The sequence below is a fragment of the Arvicanthis niloticus genome, chromosome 14, assembly GCF_011762505.2.
Source record: "Arvicanthis niloticus isolate mArvNil1 chromosome 14, mArvNil1.pat.X, whole genome shotgun sequence".
NCBI lineage: Eukaryota > Metazoa > Chordata > Mammalia > Rodentia > Muridae > Arvicanthis > Arvicanthis niloticus.
In genome coordinates this window covers 27,905,748-27,923,773 of record NC_047671.1, presented here as the reverse complement: position 1 = coordinate 27,923,773, position 18,026 = coordinate 27,905,748, and the positions used below count along the sequence as shown (strand labels likewise).

At 52.5% G+C, this 18,026-nt stretch overlaps 1 protein-coding gene across 1 annotated transcript; it reads right to left on the bottom strand.

The window, feature by feature from the left end:
• Nucleotides 1–280: 280 nt before the first annotated feature.
• On the bottom strand, nucleotides 281–17,992 carry Slc6a7 (solute carrier family 6 member 7). The gene is made up of 14 exons (XM_034517795.2): nucleotides 17,851–17,992; nucleotides 13,182–13,365; nucleotides 11,522–11,653; nucleotides 11,179–11,413; nucleotides 9,553–9,691; nucleotides 8,296–8,430; nucleotides 7,355–7,458; nucleotides 7,109–7,233; nucleotides 6,313–6,425; nucleotides 6,109–6,240; nucleotides 5,538–5,637; nucleotides 5,271–5,371; nucleotides 4,556–4,723; nucleotides 281–1,795 (listed from the first exon to the last, which is right to left on the bottom strand). Exons 1-14 carry the CDS (start codon nucleotides 17,881–17,883, stop codon nucleotides 1,583–1,585), a joined length of 1,914 nt encoding a protein of 637 aa, XP_034373686.1. The 5' UTR covers nucleotides 17,884–17,992; the 3' UTR covers nucleotides 281–1,582.
• Nucleotides 17,993–18,026: the final 34 nt, after the last annotated feature.

Genomic DNA, 18,026 nt, shown 5'->3' with positions numbered 1-18,026 from the left:
ATTTTGGGATGGTGGAGGATGCTGCCATGAACTGCTACCCTCCCCACTTTGGCCAAGTCTCTTTCATCTGGGGCTCTGTTTGTCTTTATGTATAATGGGAGACTGAGCACTTTCTAGGGGTCCAGTGTTTCTCCAGAGACATTGCCAAATGGGCGCCAGAAGCCAGGATTGCAAGAGACAGGCGGCCAGCCTTGGGAGCCAGCAAGTACTCTGTTCAGTGGGGGCCAGCAAGTACTCTGTGCCGCCCACTGTGCCCTGTGTAGCAGTCAGGTAAAGATGGTGACCTCATTTGGTATTTATTGACAATCAACCAGCAGAACACAAATGGGCTGGGGAGATGCCAGGAGAGAGGTGGGGCACAGAGGCCACTATGCTGCATGAACGTGCCCTGCTCTCCTGGGGAATGCAGTGTGCAGGCCACAGCTGAAGAGTGAGCATCTCCCAGGGACCCCAGGGCAGAGGCTGCCCCCTGTCAGGTGGCCTGCAGCAACAGGACATATGTCTGACGTGTGGACCATCTCTGAGTCTTGGTAGCCATTGTTAATGGAAGCCACAAGAACAGGGAAGAAGGGTCCTGACTAGAGCCCTCATTCCTGTCCCCTTGGCGGGTGCTCATCAGGCCCCCTGCCAGCCCAAGGTATCGTGTCCAAATGGTGAAGGGTGGGCTCATCCACTCCCACCCAAGCACCTAACTCTAGCCATTAGTACCCCCCTCCTGGCCTCCGCAGGTCTCCCACCTCTGTACCTGTCCCTAATCTACCCCAAACAGACCTAAAATGCTATACAGTGCCATGCAAGTCCCCCCACCCTGCCTTTCTGGCTTCCCCTCCCTACTAGTCTTCATTCCCTCTCATAAGCTGGGGGCATCACCATCTCTAGTCACTCCTGGTCTCTTCTCTGAAAGGTTGGGCCTCCTCCTAGCTCAGGGGCAGCTCTGACCCATAAGCCTTCCCTCCTGCCTGTCCTGCAATCTTTCATATCTCTCAGCCCCCAAACTCCCACCTCTTCTGGGAAAACTGGCCTTAACATAGGAACCCACAAAGACTTTTCTGCCCATTTCATTCTCTCTCTCTCTCTCTCTCTCTCTCTCTCTCTCTCTCTCTCTCTCTCTCTCTCTCTCTCTAGGACCTTGGGACTCTCCAGCATCTCACTACCCTGAACCTGGGGTTTAAAGTCAGCTTGTATGGAAATGTATCTTGTCAAAATGTCTCAACAAAGATCAAATATGGTGCTTGCTGCCCCAAGAGAAAAAGGAGTTGGCTGGCTGGAGGCTTGAAAACACGTCCTTGGGCGTGTGACCTTGGTCCAGCTCTTCTTCCCCTGGCTTCAATACAACCCTCATAAACTGAGGGCTGAGCTGGATCATTTCAGCTTTGAATGAGTTACCTAGTGTATGGATGTCCATCTAGATAGAGGTTCCAGGAGATGTAGAGGCCACAAAGAGGGACTTATGCTGGGGACTGTCGTTGCCATGGCAACCTTCCATTGCTTGTCAGAATCCCAACAGGCATAGCTATCCCCTGCAGGCCAAGGAAGGGACTGTGAGGCCCCCACCAGCCCTCCTGTGTGGTGGTCTCTGGTCTCACATCATGGACTCCTCCTCCTCCTCTGCGATCTCACGGTCCACCTCAATGGCAGTATTCTCAAAGCTGGTGATGCCTCCATATTTGCGCATGTGTACCATCAGTGGCTTCGGTGACTGGCTCCCAGCCAGGGTGGCCACATACATGCCCGTCCGGTTCTCTTCCAGCGATGGGCCCCAGTCTATAGCAGGCCGACTGGCTTGCTGAAGTCTCTGCAGTGAGGCAATGAGAATGAGTGCTGAGTCTTTTTCATGCCCAGGCACCCAGCAAAGACCTGCCTATGCCCAGTGAGAATCTGCTCTGCCACTTCTGGAATGGTGGCCTCCAGGAACCATCTGTAAACTCCACACTGGGGCATTGTAAAGAGGATATGACTATTTGGTGTTGGGAATAGCATGGCTGCTAAGCTTGTGAGACAACACACACACACACACACACACACACACACACACACACACACACACACAAAAGCATTTAAAGGTAGACTCAGCTCTTTTCTAGCTCCCTTCTGTGGAAAGTAGAACCCAGACTTGTTGGGGACTTTTAGGAAAGAACTGGCAGCCAGAGCAGCGGCGGGGCTGAAGTGACCTCCCTAGATACTTCCCAGAGTCCAGCATCTAGGAAGGAGGGAGCTGACTAAGGGGCTGACTAAGCCTAGACTTCCAGAGACTTCCTTCTCCACATTCCCAGGGCCCTTTGCCCATCTTGCTGGAGCAAGAGCCCTGTGCCCTGAGAAAAAGGAGGCCACTGACAATGGATGAAGCCCACTGGGTACAGGCTCCGAGGGCACAGGGTGTGACTTGGTCCAGCGACAACAGCATTTTGGCACCTAGAATATGGTGGCATTTATTCAGCTGTTAGAGCCAGCTCCTCTCAAACTTGCCAATGGTGTCTCCACTTCCTCAGAGTGAAATCTGAATGCTTGCCATGCTCTCTGTGACCCGCCCTGCCTACCTTCCTGTACTGATTGAGTTCTGTCAACTTGGCACAAATCAAATAAACCCTTTCCTCCCCATCTTGCTTTTTCTCATGGTATGTTTGGTTTTTTTTTAAGTTTATTTTTAACTTTAAATACGTGTGTGTGTGTGTGTGTGTGTGTGTGTGTGTGTGTGTGTCAGTACAGGTATCTGTGGAGACCAGAAGAAAGTGTCCAATCTCTCGGGAATAGAACTACAGACAGTTGTAAAGTTACCTGATCTGGTAACTAGAGTCCTCTGTAAGATTGAGTGCTTTTAATCAACTGAGCCATCTCCATCCCTGATGGTGGTGTTTTAAGCACAGCAATAGAAAACAAACTAAGATACTCCACAACTTTGGACCCCCCAACACCCTCACCCCATCTCTGCTCCAGTCACATGGGCTTTTTGCTGGTCTTCTTCCCTCAGGGCTTTTCGACCTATTGCCAGCTGCCAGGGATGTTCTCTTGATCACCTTGTCCATCTTGCCATTTCTCTCTGACTCCAACTGCCCTGTCCAGAATATCATCTTTCACCTCTTTATCTGTGCATTTTGCTTTCAGCTTGTGTGTTTGTTCTTTTGAGGTATGGCTCTGAGTTAGCACTGCGGAGTCAATATTGCCCAGGTCCCATGATGCAAGAGTAGAGTCATAAAGCACTACTGGGACTCTGACCCAATGGATGGAAGGCAGCCCCGATCTAAAGAGACTGCTCCTGGGCTTAGCCACAAATCCAATAAACCCAAGTGCTGGCTTCCTTGGCTCCAGGCTGCCCTGTCCTGCTGCCCTCTGCACACACCTGGTTCTTGAGCAAGGGACCAACTGATAGATCTCTGGGAGGCTAAGGAGGACTCAGAGGTTCAGAGAAGGGGAAAGCTTAGCCCCCAAGCTGTACAGTGGTTGGAAGCAGGTCAATGGCTGCACTGTAGGTTGCCATGTGGCTGAGGGCACCAGGTGGGCATTGAGAGAGACAGACAGACAGACAGACAGACAGGGAGAGGCTGTGTGGAGGCAGGCATGTGACAGAAGCATGCTGGGGCACAGGCCTGCAGAAGGGGCAGGGGACTGTTTTATACGTCATCTCCTGCCATTGCCAACTTCTGGCTAGAGCTAGTTTAACAATGGATCACAACATTCGTAAATTCTCAACAGTAAGCTCTCATGAGCTGGGGCTAGCTGGTTCTAGCACCCCCTGATAAGTGTGCGTCCCTGGAAGGATCCCCAGGCTCTATCTGGTCCGCTTGAGCTGTGAGTCTTGCTTGAGTTCTGTTCACTCACGCGGAGTCTCTGGCCATTGGTGGACTCCAGACTCATAGGGGCCTAAATGAACGCTTTATGTACATAGGGTGTCTTGGGCAGCTCAGGGATAGGCCAGGATGTCCTTGTGGTCATACAGCATATCAAGTGGCCCACGGTGGGTTGCTACCTGTCTCTTTTAAGGCCTGTTGGCTCCTATGCGAATTGCGTTCTCCCTGTCTTTTTTTTTTTTTTTTTTTTTGAAACAGAGTTTCTCTGTGTACCTGTGGCTGTCCTAGAACTCTCTCTGTAGACCAGGTTGGCCTCAAATTCATTTGCCTCTGTCTCTAGACTGCAGGGATCAAAGGTGTGCACCACCACTGACCTGTAAACTGATTGTTCTCTTTAACACAGTCATTCTATGCTAGCACTCATGGGCCCAGCAGGGATGCTGATTACAGGACAAGGGGGATAACCTACCTTCTGGGGTATCTTAATGTTATCCACTGGCTCTGGTCTCCAAGTTCAAGTCCTGACCCCAACACTATCATTAGTGGTCTTTGGATTGGTTCTTCTCTTCTACTCCCATGGACCCATGTGCTGTGAGATTCAAAGTCTGATCCTAGCCCCAAGTGAATCTAGATCCCACAGGCTTCTTGCAGGCTATAAGGATCCTGCCAGGTTCTGGAAAAATGTCCCTATAGGTGTTTTGGTGTTGTTGTTTGGTTTTTGTTTTAACCAGAGCCCGAAGGCTGTAGGTAGGCAGGGAAGGTGGACTTACCTCCCAGAGTGAGCCTTCCTCTCGAAGCACAGCTACCAGCATACCAGCTGGGATCATGAGGCAGGAGAGCAGGCCCATCAGGATGCCTAGCAGCTCGGCCCAGGCAGGGAAGCGATAGCTGCCATATTCCGAGGGCTGGTACTTGACGATGCTGTACACCAGCAAGGCCTGCAGGGTGGAGACTCCAGCATCACTGGTCCTTGAGTGGAACCCAGAGTATGGCGTGACCTGGTTCTGGACCACCTTAAGGCTTGTGAGAGCCTACCTGGGACCTACCCATGGTCCTTAGCTGTACCAGAACTAAAGACAGTCCATTTATGGAGTCTTCTTTACTAGATCTGAGTTATAGGCCAGCTCCAAGCTGACTCAATATGAAGGTTTGTGACGACCCAGCTTGGAGATGCCCTAGGTCCTGAGACAGCCTCTCTCCCAGTTACTCCCACTCTATGACAAGCAAAACACAGTATTGAGGCCCCCTCTTAAGGCCCTAAGAACTAGAAAAGCTCTACCCATTTGCTGACCAGCTGGAAGCCTAGTACAGCTAAGAAAACTGGGACTTGGAGGGGGGTGTGTGTGCTAGGTCCTCGTGCCTACTCCACAGCCCCGGCAAAGGCTCACTCAGAGGCAAGATTGCCCACGTTGACTAAATGCACCGAGGGACCTGCGCTTGGCCTTAGGGCCCCAGCCAACCATCTTCCCTCCCACCCCTGCTTACCAAGAGTGTGGCTGGAGACAGAAACAGCCAGCAGGCCCTGAAGTAGAGGCCTGGCTTGAAGCCCAGCATCATGTGGATGTCTCGGCAGAACCGCTGGATGCCTGCACAGGGGAGGAGAAGGAGTGTCCCCATGATAGATCCCATTGGTGCCAGTGACCCCTCCTCCATGCCTGTCTCCCTGCCTGGCTGCAGTACAGGGCCCACACCCTGTTCTCTCACTCCTGGGAGTGTCAGTCTGCCTCCCCTCACCCCCTGCACCCTTCTCACCATATACCCGGGTGACAGCGAGGCACGTGGTGATCACCACCACCATGAGTCCGAAGCTGGCGCTATAGTCATCCAGAAGGACCAGCCAGTACATACCCCCCTAGAACACAAAGCGCAGCGCTTGGCCTCCAAGCCTCAGTCTCCTCTGCTGTAGCCCATCTCCTTCTGCTTCTGGCAGGAGGTGAGTGGGAAACAGCCGGGGCAAATGATGCGGGGGTAAAAACCATGAAATGGTCTGCCTGCTCAGTGCTTGTAGGAGACATTGTCCCTTCCTGCTTCCCAGCAGCCTGGTCTCCTAACAGGACCCATGTATGAGGAAAAATGGGTTCAGAGACAGGAAGTCACTTGTCTGCAGTTACTCAGCAAGTGGAGGAGTGAGGTTCGAACCCAGGTCTTTCAAATTGACTCCAGAGCCAGAACTCAACCACAGACCAAGGTTCCTGCCATAGGAAACATTCCCTGGTAGGACTGGAAGCTATTCAGTGACTTCTCAGCTGGCCAAAAATACCCTCAGGTGGCAAACAACACCATGCCCAGCTCCCCAGCTTGGTGCCCCCTGCAGGTCACTCACATCAGTAGTAAGGATCAACCCCATCAGGTACATGGCTACACAGATGAGGCCTGAGAACACTGCCTTCTTGGGCCGCAGGTAGTATGGGAACTCGTCGGTCACTGCAGTCACTATGGTTTCTAGAAAGGCAAACTGCAGGGGGATGTTGAAGTCAAAGTCTTACCTGCACACAGATCAGTGTCCCTACCCATGGCCAAGGCTCACCTGGCTATCCAGGCCAAGAGTCAGAAGCATGAAGAAGAACAGGAAGGACCAGAAAGGTGACAGAGGCAACATAGTCATGGCCTGTGGGTAGACAACAAAGGCCAGGCCAGGGCCTGGGCCCAGGGCATGCAGGGTCAGCAGCCTGGGGTACACAGTATGCCTTCCATATGCATTCAAATACATAGGGTTGCTTGTGTCCATAAGGGAGTACACTCACCACACCCAAGTCCAGAGACAAATACTAACTGAACACATTCACCACTTTCTTAGTTCCCAGGACCTAGGATGGCATACTGCAAGTGTAGATGGGGCTACTGAATATGAATTTGCAGTCATGCACAAATACACGCAGGAACCAAATGTGTCAGAACACAGGTCCACATTTGTACAGAGAGCCCCCACCAGTACACATACTTGCACTCAACCACTGACACAAAACACACTGACTCAGATTATTGGCACTCTACATTTACCCTCACACATACATCTCAACCCAGGATGTGACAACAATCAAGACCTGAAAGGTAAGACAGCTTCACACAGAAACGCCTTTGTCTCCAGAGCAGATTGTTGTTGAACGCCCATTTGCACACCCATGCATTTACACTCATGTCCCATACAAGTGTCTGCACGTGTGTGTGTGCACACACACCCCAAAACAAAACAAAAACATTCCCTGGAGAAAAAAAAAACCATAGCTAGCTATTCCCCATCTTGCCAGTCTGTGTTGATAGCATACCCTGTGACCCAGCTATATCTCACCCCAACCAAACCCTCACATGCTGCCTCCACCTACCTGCTTTGGCTACTTGGTCCACGGGCACACCCAGCTCCTGAGACATGTAGCCCAGCACCGAGAAGATGGCAAAACCAGCCAGGATGCTGGTGATGGCATTGCCCAGAGTGACAATGAAGGTGTCTCTGCCAGGAGAGTCCAAACCCAAGCCAGGGTGAGCTGACCACAGCTTCAACCCAAGGGAGCCTCGTGGGCAACCATCCTCCTGAGTTTAGCCCCTGGCACTGGGGAGCTGCAGGCACTGACCTGTAGATGTTCTGGTGGAATGTATTGTAGGAAGCAAAGGTGAGGAGACCCCCAAAACCCACTCCTAGGGAGTAAAAGATCTGAAGAGCAGCTTCAATCCACACCTGTGCCAAGGAAAGAGGGACAGGGAAGGCGGGGGCAGGGGGTGCCCAGGAGAGAAGGAGGGGGGCAAGGGTGAGAGATAGGTTTGGGAATAAGGAACAGCCAGGGTTACAAATGAGAGACAGAAGCAGACCCAGCTCCAGCACTTACACTGCAGGATGTGGGCAAGTCCTTCCCTTTTCTGGGACTCAGTTTACCACCCAGGGTCTAGTAGATAGTGTCTAAGCCTGGTCTAGTCCTGAAGGAAGGTGTGGCCAATGCAGAGTTGCCAGCAAATTTGGAGTTGAACACAGGCTTAGGTAAGCACTTTACTTTCTGCCTGGAGTCACAGGGAGCTGAGCTGGCACTCATCTTTACCAGCTTCTAACTACATCCTGTAGGAACCCCTTTACCTCTATGCATCATCCCAGGGCCCTCGTCTGTGGTGAAGGACCTAAAAAGGTGCCTACCTCATGGGGAGGCAAAGTGAGTATGAAATCATTAAGTGATCAAGAAGTGTCAGGTACAGTCCAATGGTCTGTAGTGTCAGCTGTCAGGACCGCGTTGTGATTGTCACTGGTACTAATGTCCCCCCTGGGCTTTGGAGCCAGATTGATCTGAATGGAAGCCCTGCCATGAGACTCACTAATTCGTGTCACTCCTCGCTCACTGCACACCACTAATTCTTGTCTGCTCCTGGTTTGGTTTTGTCAAATGGAGAAAATAATATCTGCGTCCTAGGAGTTTAAGAATACACACGGGAAGGGTTGGGACAGCACTGCAACTGGAGGCTCCCCCGTGGAGGGTCCCCACCCCTGTCTTCCTCTCCCATAGAACCTTCTTTCATGCTCCCCGCTTACCTTTGAAGATAACAGGTGGTGGAACTGGGGGGTGAGATAGAACTGGATGCCCTTCCAGGCCCCGGGAAGGGTCACTCCTCGGACTAGCAGCATGAGGAGGATGAGGTAGGGAAAGGTGGCCGTGAAGTACACCACCTGAAAGACAGCAGGTTGGAGCAGCAGATGATCATCCACACAGCTCTGCCTGCCCATGTTCTTAATGCCAGAAACCCGCCTTCTCATCTTTCAGTAGTCATGAGCTAGGAAGCAGTCACCATTATGGCTATGTGTCCTTCTCTCCCCATCACCAGCCCAGGGTTGCTACCCTGTTTCCCAAAGCCACCCCTGTCCCATCTCTACTGATGCCCTTGGTACAGGCTAGCACCACTGGGGGTGAGTCTCCCGCTCCTGTGTTGAGCCTGTGCCCCTGCAAACCACTTGACATCCTCCACCTCCTGAACATCCAGTGAGCTTCTTCTCTTACCACCTCAGCAAGCCTCACAGTCCGCTGTCTTGTTGGTGACCACGGTGGTCTTCCTCTCTAACACTTTCTACCCTATATTGCATAGTGATGCCCTCTTGCTTAGCAAAGGTCATTTAAAATGACCCAGATTTCTCAATCCTAAACAGCCCATTGCTCTTTTGTCTGCTCATCACCTGTGGTGCACGCTGGTCTCCTTATGTCTAGTCTGCCTTGACTTGGTAATAGTAGTCCAGCTTTCTCTACATGGGACTCGCTTAATGCCCAGCTTTGGGGGTAGGCTCATGAACAAGGCCCAGCAAAATGGATAATCCCTTCCTGCCACAGAGACTGGGTATGAGCCCACCTTATCTAATAAGGTAAGCTCTACAATATCTGCAGACTGGGAAGCAGGTAGGGAAAGGCAGTGTGGAGCAAGGCTTCACCGAGAGGTCAGAGGAGTAGACTGCAGGGGAAAAAAACCATGAACCCCAGACCCATGCCATGCCAACCCCCTGGGCTTTCCAGTTAATGAAACATCTGGATATGGGTGACCTTTGACTCCAAGAGGTCTGATCTATTTATCCAACCCATAAACATTCCACAAGCCCTTGATGAGTCTCTGCAAAGTGGCAAACTCTAGGCAAAGATGCCAACTTGAACAACCTATAAGGTATTGCCCGAAGCAGGTACCTCACTACTGACTCCAGGCCCTCTCTTCCCCGTCTCCAGGTAAATTCTATCATCTTCTCAGCCTTGGCTAGCACCCACTTCCTCCCCAGCCACTGCATCTTGACACCCAGCCTCCCAAGCCTCACCTTGCCCGAGGACTTCACCCCCTTCAGGATACAGAGAAACACGATGACCCAGGCCAGCAACAGGCAGAGGCAGAGGTTCCAGCGAATCTCCCCAGGTCGGCCGATGCCCTGGCTGCCCTGAATGTGCAGGACATAGCGACTGTGGGAAACAACGAGTAAGGAATCCTCTGGTCATCCTGCCATACATTGTAGGTATGGAGTGGGGAGGGAGCCATGCACAGCTTTCTAGACCAAGTAGCCCCTTCCCCTGGGGGGGTGCTTTTCAAGCCCCCTCCACTTGTCTTGGAGCCCAGGAAGCTTGCCTCTACCTCCTCCCCCCACCCCCAAACACACACTCCTTTCAGGAGCAAATAGCAGATATAGGCTTGATGGATCTGGTATTTGCACACATATACACATGTGTGTGCACGTACATACACACATGCACTCCATCAGGAGCCTGCCCATGGCTATGCTTCTCTGAGCCATGGTTCACTCGGGTCATCCTGCATCCAAGGCTCGAAAGCCTACAATCCCTCCCTCTGCCCCCTTGGTTCTGCATGGTAGCTGCTGTCTCTAGTGCTAGTTCCAGTGTCCTACCTCTTTGTGTGGATTCTCGAATCCTCTATAAAGCCTCTTCACTGAAATACCTCCACTTCACCCTCTTGGCAGTGCTGTCTGCCCCATCTAATCCTCACCCAATGTGATTAGATTTCGCATTGCTCCAGAGACCCTTGGCAGCCACAGTGACCATGTCTTGAGTTTTGCAAGACATACTCAAAGTATTAGGTCATACTTTAGCAGATGCAGGCCCTCTGGCTGCCCTTGAAATGAACAAGGGAGTGGACTCTACAGGCCATGCAAGCTGGGAGAGGGACCAGCTCAAGACATGAACCTATTGGAAGCCTTTGGGAGCAATCCTTTGTAGGGGAGGGAAGAGACTATCCACTCAGTGTCTGGGCTACTCTAGAATATACTGGAAATCTTGGTGTCATCATTACTACTACTGAGCGAGCCTCTGGCCCTTGCTTTCTCAGCTAGGATGGGCTGGTGAGCCACCATGTCTTTCTGAAAGCTGCCATTCCTGGGCTCATGAGTTCCTGCCACTGCAATGATGGCTTTACCCATGTTGCCTTGTTTAAACCTCCTAGGAGACCTTTGTCTCACCTCTGCTCTCACACTAATCTGAGATGGTTCTAACTCGGGGAGGCCCTGGCTCTATGTCAGGTGCTTTACCAATGGTCATAGCACCTCAATAAATGCTTATTCAGAGAACAAATATGTGAGTGACTAAATAGATAACGTCCTGTGAAGTAGCTACAGTTATCACGCTCCCTGTGACAGTGGGAGGAACCGAGACTCTCAAATGTCACTCTTGCTAATAAATGTCACTCTTATCAATAAATGGACCCTTACTAACCCCCTTCACCCCGAGGCTACATCACAGTTTCTGTGCATTCTTTCCTCTAATCTGCACCAGCCACCTTCTGAATTAGTTTACTCCAACTGTCCTGTTCTAAAAGTAGCTGGCCAGGAAAGGAGCCAGGATCAGAATCCTTTGTCCTCCACACCCCCAAAGCCCAGGCTAGGCCAGCACAGCACCCTCTCCTCCTGCCCACCCTCAGTGGCTACCCCAGTCAGGCTGACCTCCAGTACTCCTCACTGGGGCTGACGGTGCTGCTGAGGTTAAGAGGCAACACCCCATTGCCTTCCTTGGGGCCTCTGTGCTCCAGGCAGCGTTCTGTGTTCCACCAGTTGCCACAGTGTTCCCAGGGCAGGTTGCTGGTGAGGGAGGCAAAGAGGTAGAAGAGGACGTAGGCGATGATCATGTTGTAGTAGATGGCCACCAGGCCTACAATGAGCAGCATGGCTGCACCTGCACCTGGATAGGGGACAGACAGCATCACCGCCCTGGGAGAGCCTGGGAGCAGGGAAACTCCCCCCTGGCTCCTGGGAAGCTCTACGCCAGCTAAGAACCACTGAGCCTTACCTTTGAAGAGGGGGCTGATTTTCCAGACAGCCAGGGGTCCCAGGCTGGAGAACTGGCCCAGGGAGAGCTCAAGAAAGAAGAGGGGGATGCCACAGATGGCCAGCATGAGGAAGTAGGGCACAAGGAAGGCTCCTGCAGGGAGGTAGCAGATGGGGTTGGGATTCAGGTGGACCGGCCCCTCCAAGGCGCCATGCTGGCCAGTCCACCGCTGTCCCTTGACAGCAGCCACCTACTATCCACCTGTGGTGGATGAGCACTTCTCCCGAGGGTCACTGAGGCTGGGGAAGCCGGTGGGTATTTACTTCTGTAGCTAGAGAGCCCAGAACATGAGTGGGCACCTAGCAGACACTCCAGAAACACCTGCTGAGTGACTGCGTGAAGAGCGGATGAATGAGTTATCTTCCACAGAGTACCAGCTCCACACCTCCAGAATCTGCCTCCGCTGGTCCCTTCCTCATGAATGCTGCCTCAGATGCTCTGGCTGGCACCTGAGATTTCATGGGCCCTGCAGTTTCCCAGGCCTGGCATCCCTCCCCTTCTCTTCACACATAGACAGCCACCTCCTTCAGACAGCTGCCTACCACCAGATGGCTCTGGTAGGGCTGTAGTCACACAGCTAGCCCTCTGGCCTCCCTCCTGAAGCTCTGTGGGTAAATATCCCAAGTGATGCTGGTCACTTCCCTTGCAATTCTATATTGATTCATTTCAGGTGATCTTCTAAGAGGGCAGCTAAACCCTCCAGAACAGAGTCACTCTGGAAGTGTCTATGTCTGGCCTCCCCATCTTAACTTCATGGAAGAGGGCTGGCTGGCTGTGGAAGAAGTAAGGTCAATACACAGAAGAAAAAAAAAATAGGGAAGAAGAATGTGGGAGAGGAGAGAACCCTGGAGTGGTGGGAGCTGGTGGTGGACTCACAATTTTGTTTGGTCTAGTGTTACCTCGTTTCCTCTTTGCCAGTATGCACCTCTTTTAGCTAGTTTGGGGAGGGAGCTGAGACACACAAGAACACAGAGCCCTGGAGAAGACAGTTGGAAGGTTGAATCTGCACTATGTGACCTTAGACAGGGAACGTGGCCTCTCTAGACCCCAGCGACGTCTGCATTTCCAGGTGCCTACCCAGAAAGGTTGTTATCAGGGCCTGAGGCAGGCACCAAGCCCAAGACCTGGTGCTGGTGTACTGTGCCCTAACTATTGTTAATGAGGCTTGGAATGTTAACTTGATGGGGAACCAAGGACAAAGGGAATTATTTGGAAAAAAAAAAAAAAAAAGCATAGATCTTGTGTTTTTCGATCCGAATGGAAAGAACCAGGTGAGGAGGGAACATGGAAGATTCTAGAGAGGGAACTGTGAATGGAGCAGGGCCATGGGGAACATAGGGGAGGGGACAGGATACACTGCAAAGCATATGAATAGTGACAGTGGGTACCACCCTTTACACTCACCATGGGCAAGTGGGCAACAATTTCTGCCCACCGTAGGGTCTAGAAAAGCATTAGGTCTTAGGGAGGAGACCTGGGTATGATGCTGGGGATGCAAAGCAGGAGGGGCTTAGGTGGTGAAAAGGGACAGGCAGAATGAGGTCACATCAAAGGCCATCTTATAGCCCTCAAGCCTTGGTCTGTCACCCCAGATACTCCCAAGAGGTTCCCAGGCCCATACCGCCTCCGTTGGTGTAGGCCCGGTAGGGAAACCGCCAGACATTTCCCAAGCCCACACAGTAGCCGATGCAGGATAGCAAGAAGTCCAGCTTGCCCGTCCAGTTGCCCCTGTCTGCTGCAAAGTCTATGTCCAGGTCCACATCACCCTGGTCACTGGGAGTCATTAGCAGGTCTGGGGTGACAGGCTGCCAGTAAGAGAGAAAAAAAAAAGCAGAGAGAGAAAGAGAGAGAGAGAGAGAGAGAGAGAGAGAGAGAGAGAGAGAGAGAGAGAGAGAGGAAGGTGAGGCCAAATAGCAAAGACTGTGGATTGAACAGGGCTGAGTGGGAAATATCCCATCAGGTTCAGATGATCCAAGGGATTTCACCTGGACTCAGGAGGGCCTAGCTTGTAGATCCTTAGAGACCAGCAGCTGGCTCAGGCCTTAAGAAGCTGCCTGACTCCATCTTGGCTAGCAGAAATAGGCCAAGGATGGCCCTCTTTAACATCACTGCCAGTGATGAGCCTTGTGGCAGTCACCGTGTGTTGTCACTGTGTGTTAGTGTTGACAGCAGTAAACATTGTACACCTGAGCCAACTACTCACCCACACTCCATTCCAAGTGTGAAGAAAGCTGAGGATCCAGGAGGGCTCATGACCTACCTGAGGCTTTCGACTGCTTGGCCAGGAGAACCAGGCCTGGCACCAAGAACCCATAATGCTAATGGCCTGGTCTTCGCCTACAGTGTGGAGCTCACTCAAGGGCAGGTGGTCAGACTGGAAGGTGTTCAGGACAAGAGGCTCCAAGGGGGAGAGAGGGAAGAAGCCAGGCTACCTTTGGCACAGGAAGCAAAGGACTTTCAGAGAACGTGAGCTCCCCAAGGAAGGGATTGGAATTCTGTCTTGTAGCTCAGAGGACATGGTAGGGGCTGTGGGTTTTGCATAGCACTAGGAAGAGGCCTCTTACGCTTTGCTTCAGAAAGTCCCCATCCGACTATCATTAATGCAGAACAAAGTGCAGAAGAGAGTGAGGCCAGTTGTCTTGGCTGTCTCCTTCCATGATTCATTGTGGTCAGAGAGGTCCATTGGGTAATCTCCCTGTGGTTGGGGCTGAGAGGTAGAAGTCAGCTCCTTTTGGCCACAAAGAATGCAAGCTGGCCTATTTACAAGTTACTCTGGTTTACTACCTGGAAGAAACTTAGAGGCACTAGAACCACCTAAAATTCAGAGAGGCGCCCCCAGCAGGGACCATGGGAACAAGTCAAAAGATGGCAGCCCACCCCACCTGCTTGCTACTGAAATTCCCTAGTGCGAATGGAAATACAAAGCAGGCCAGTCAGTAAATGTCCAGCCATGAATGCACCCCAGGAGACAAGCCCTCCCTCGACTTTCTATCCAGATACACTCGTAGGAATTCCTGGGAACAGGAGACTGATTCTGGCTCATGGTCTATGCTAATACACTGTGTGACCACAGTCTTCTGGGTCTCAGTTTCCCCATCAAGACAGGGTGGAGATTGGGTAGATCAATGTTTCCAGAGACATATCCTTTGTGATGCTCACAGCATAGGCGTTCTGTGGAAGAATTGTTCAGTCAAAAGCTGGTTAACACAATCTAAAATCTATGTCTTCACTTGCAGGACCGGTCAGCTCATTGAATGGGCCAGGGCATTCCAAATAGGGACTAGAATGCACTGTTCCTAATGTCTGTTTGAGAAAAGGGTCTCAAGGAGCCAGCATGCTCCTTCAGAGGTGTGAGCCTAGACAACGTCAGGGAGCCCTCTGTTAGAGGTCTTAGCCAGAGGCTCACAATGACTGAGGGCCAGGTAGAGCCTCCTCAGAGACTCTGAGCCAAGTCACTGACCAGAGTAGTTTTCGTCCCAAAGACTTTCCATCCAAAACAGATAGTAACAGAGGAAGCTTCACTGGGTACTGGCCACACGAATGTCACTAGAATCAAGATGAAAGGAGGGCTGGGGTGTGGCTCACTGGTTGAGCATCTGTCCCCATGCACCAGGCCTGGCTTCCATCCCTGGCAGGAGAACAGGGGTGAGCAAAGCATCCCATAGCTAGAGATGTCTGCTGTAATGTGGGGCTGGGCAGTGGATCCCGAGGCTGTACTGAAATTACAGTGTTAGGCTGACTGAGGACAGTGGTGTGACCATACTGGTAATCTTGTCTGTGGTTGGGCAATGGTGGCAGGGACAGCCTGACATGGCTGTGGATGATGGTGACAGACAAAAGGAAAAAGGTACTTTAAGATTGAGATGATCACTGGAGCCGAGGTTTTCTACTGTAGCCTAGGACAGGCCGAGGTGAGGGTAGCAGTCACTCCAAGGTTTGGCTGGGCTCATCTCTCCCTTCTCCTCCCCTTCCTCCCTCCTCTCTCCTCCCCTTCCTCCCTCCTCTCTATTCTCATAACTAGAAAGGCTGCCTTTTTAGTTATGAGAACTAGCCTTTGGGGACCCTCAGGCATCTACAGAAACTCTAAGAGGGAGTTGGTGGCAGTCAGCTGACATGATTCCTGTCACTAGGTTGCAAGGTAGGCCTGTCATCCTGAGACACTCTGCCCCATTCAGGCCAGCTGACAGGAGGTCCCAGTAATGAGGCTCCTCGGATCCCCTCAGAGATGCTGCCCTTTCCACACTCACAGAGCAGTCCGATCTGTTTCCATGGAGACAAGAGTTCTAAGAGCAGGAGGCTGCCAACTGGTCCTCCCCCAATCAGAAGGAAGCTTGCTCCTATTCCAGGGCCCGAGAATGGGGGTCCCCCAAAGATGAGCCAATCAGGAACCTACATGGAGTCCTAGCCCCACCATCAGGTGAATCCCAGGAGGCTAGCACAATGAGGAAGGGCCTGGTCCAGAAGCAGCAGATAGCAGGTAAATAAATGGGGCAGGGCCAGAACCTACCTGGCTTGTTCTCCATTTCCACCTGTTTGGAGCCCCCACTCCCCACTCTAGGTCATACAGGAACACACTTCTGAGCATGCACCTGCACCCTCTCTTTTAGGGACCAATAGATATAGGCCCCCACTCTCGGGCATCAGGAGAAAGAGGGGTTAGGAGAGAGGCACCCTGCCAAGCCTGGAAACATCTTCTACCTCCTTGGAAAGACAAAAGGCATCCGGGATTCCCATTTCACTGCAGGAAACAGAGCTCCAGAGAGAAGAGGGAGGGGCCCAAGGTCAAATGGCAAGCCAAGGGCAGAGCATCTACTAAGGCAAGATCCAGCCCCACGACGCTTCTGCTGACCCAGCCTGGTCTTGCTCACAGAGGCCTCCTTTCTCGCTGAGACATTGGGAGGGCGGGAGGCAGTACTGTTCTGCTTGTTCTAGGTAGCTTCTACTCCCAGGTAAGTCATGAAGCACTCCTGTGCCTCAGCTGCTCTGTCTAGAAAATGGGGCTAGTGGGGTCTTATGGATGGCTGAAGGAGCAAAGGCCGGAGAAGCTTTGCCGGGATACTCAGCAAGAGCTTCCTACCACGTGGCTGTTTCTATCATGTGTGGCTGTGACAGAGAAGGGCAGGGGCTCTTGTGGGAAGGGAGAGATAGAGAGAGAGAGAGAGAGAGAGAGAGAGAGAGAGAGAGAGAGAGAGAGAGAGAGAGAGGCCAGAAGCCCTGGGGAAAATGGAGACAAGACCAAATAGGATCTAAGAGACCACAGTTTCAAGAAGTGACTCCTGCCAGCCAATAGAAAAAAGATCTCAGTTGTTTCCAGGTCTGGGAGCATAAGGTCAGAAAGCTTGAATGAAGGTGTGTGTGTGTGTGTGTGTGTGTGTGTGTGTGTGTGTGTGTTGTGATGACAGCAGCCAGTCCCTATGCAGTCTTCTCACGTGTACCTGCCCCTTCCAGATCAGAGCATCTCCAAACCGCGCACAGCCCAGTGGGGGAGGGGTTCTTATCTCCATACTGGAAATGGATGGTTGGAGACCGGACTTGACCAGTCACCGCCAAGTGACAGTATTCAGGAGTTCTCTTTCCTTGTCTAGGGCTGCGACTTCAAAGCTTGCCACCAGAAAACTTACCTCAGTACTCCCCTCCCCCCAAAACAACTGGGAAGTCCAGCATTGCCAGGTGGGGAGATCGAGGTCCGGCTGACATCTCTGCTGCTACCCCACCTACCATTCTTAAGGTTCCCGGACCCCACCCTTGCCTCCTTTCAACCCGATCACGGACTGTCACCCAGACAGCGAAAGGGGCTTCTCAACAGGAAAGGGAGGGTGCGGTGAAAAGGGACAAGGGGGAAACATCAGAGGGGCCCCAACTGGCAGGGCCCAAATCCTCAGGACTGAAGTGGGTCCGCTGGAGGCTGGCAAAGGCCCTTTTGGTATAGAGTGCCCAGGTGAAGCCAGGGCGAGATTCCAGCCCCAGGAGAGCGCAGCGCAATGTTGACATTCAGCTTCTAACGCCCCCACCCTAAGTCAGGTCCCGGTAGAACAGATGGAGTACTGGGAAAGGGGTATTTGACCCTCGCCACCCATCCGCACCTCCTGGGGCTGCAGACACCTGTTTGCAGGCTAGTGTACAGTGAACCTGGGCCCTAACACTACACCCGGAGCCACAGGAGAGATCGTGACCCCGCCCCTCCCTGTAATCAGGTTTGGGAGGTTCTCTAGCCCAGAGCAGTGGGGGGCATCCGTTTGGCCCGTCGATCCTCCCAGCCTGCTCAGGTGAGCTCCGCCCTCATGCCGTACCTTGCGGAGGTGAGCTTCCTGGAGCTTCTTCATCTTGGAGAGCTGGCGCGGGCAGCTTGCAGGAGCGCAGAGAGCCAGCCAAGCGGGCGCCGAGCACTGGTCCTACCTCTGCGCCTTTGCCCCCACGGCTCCCGCGCACGGGCTGGGGAGGGCGCAGGCGCTGCCGTGAGGCCGCT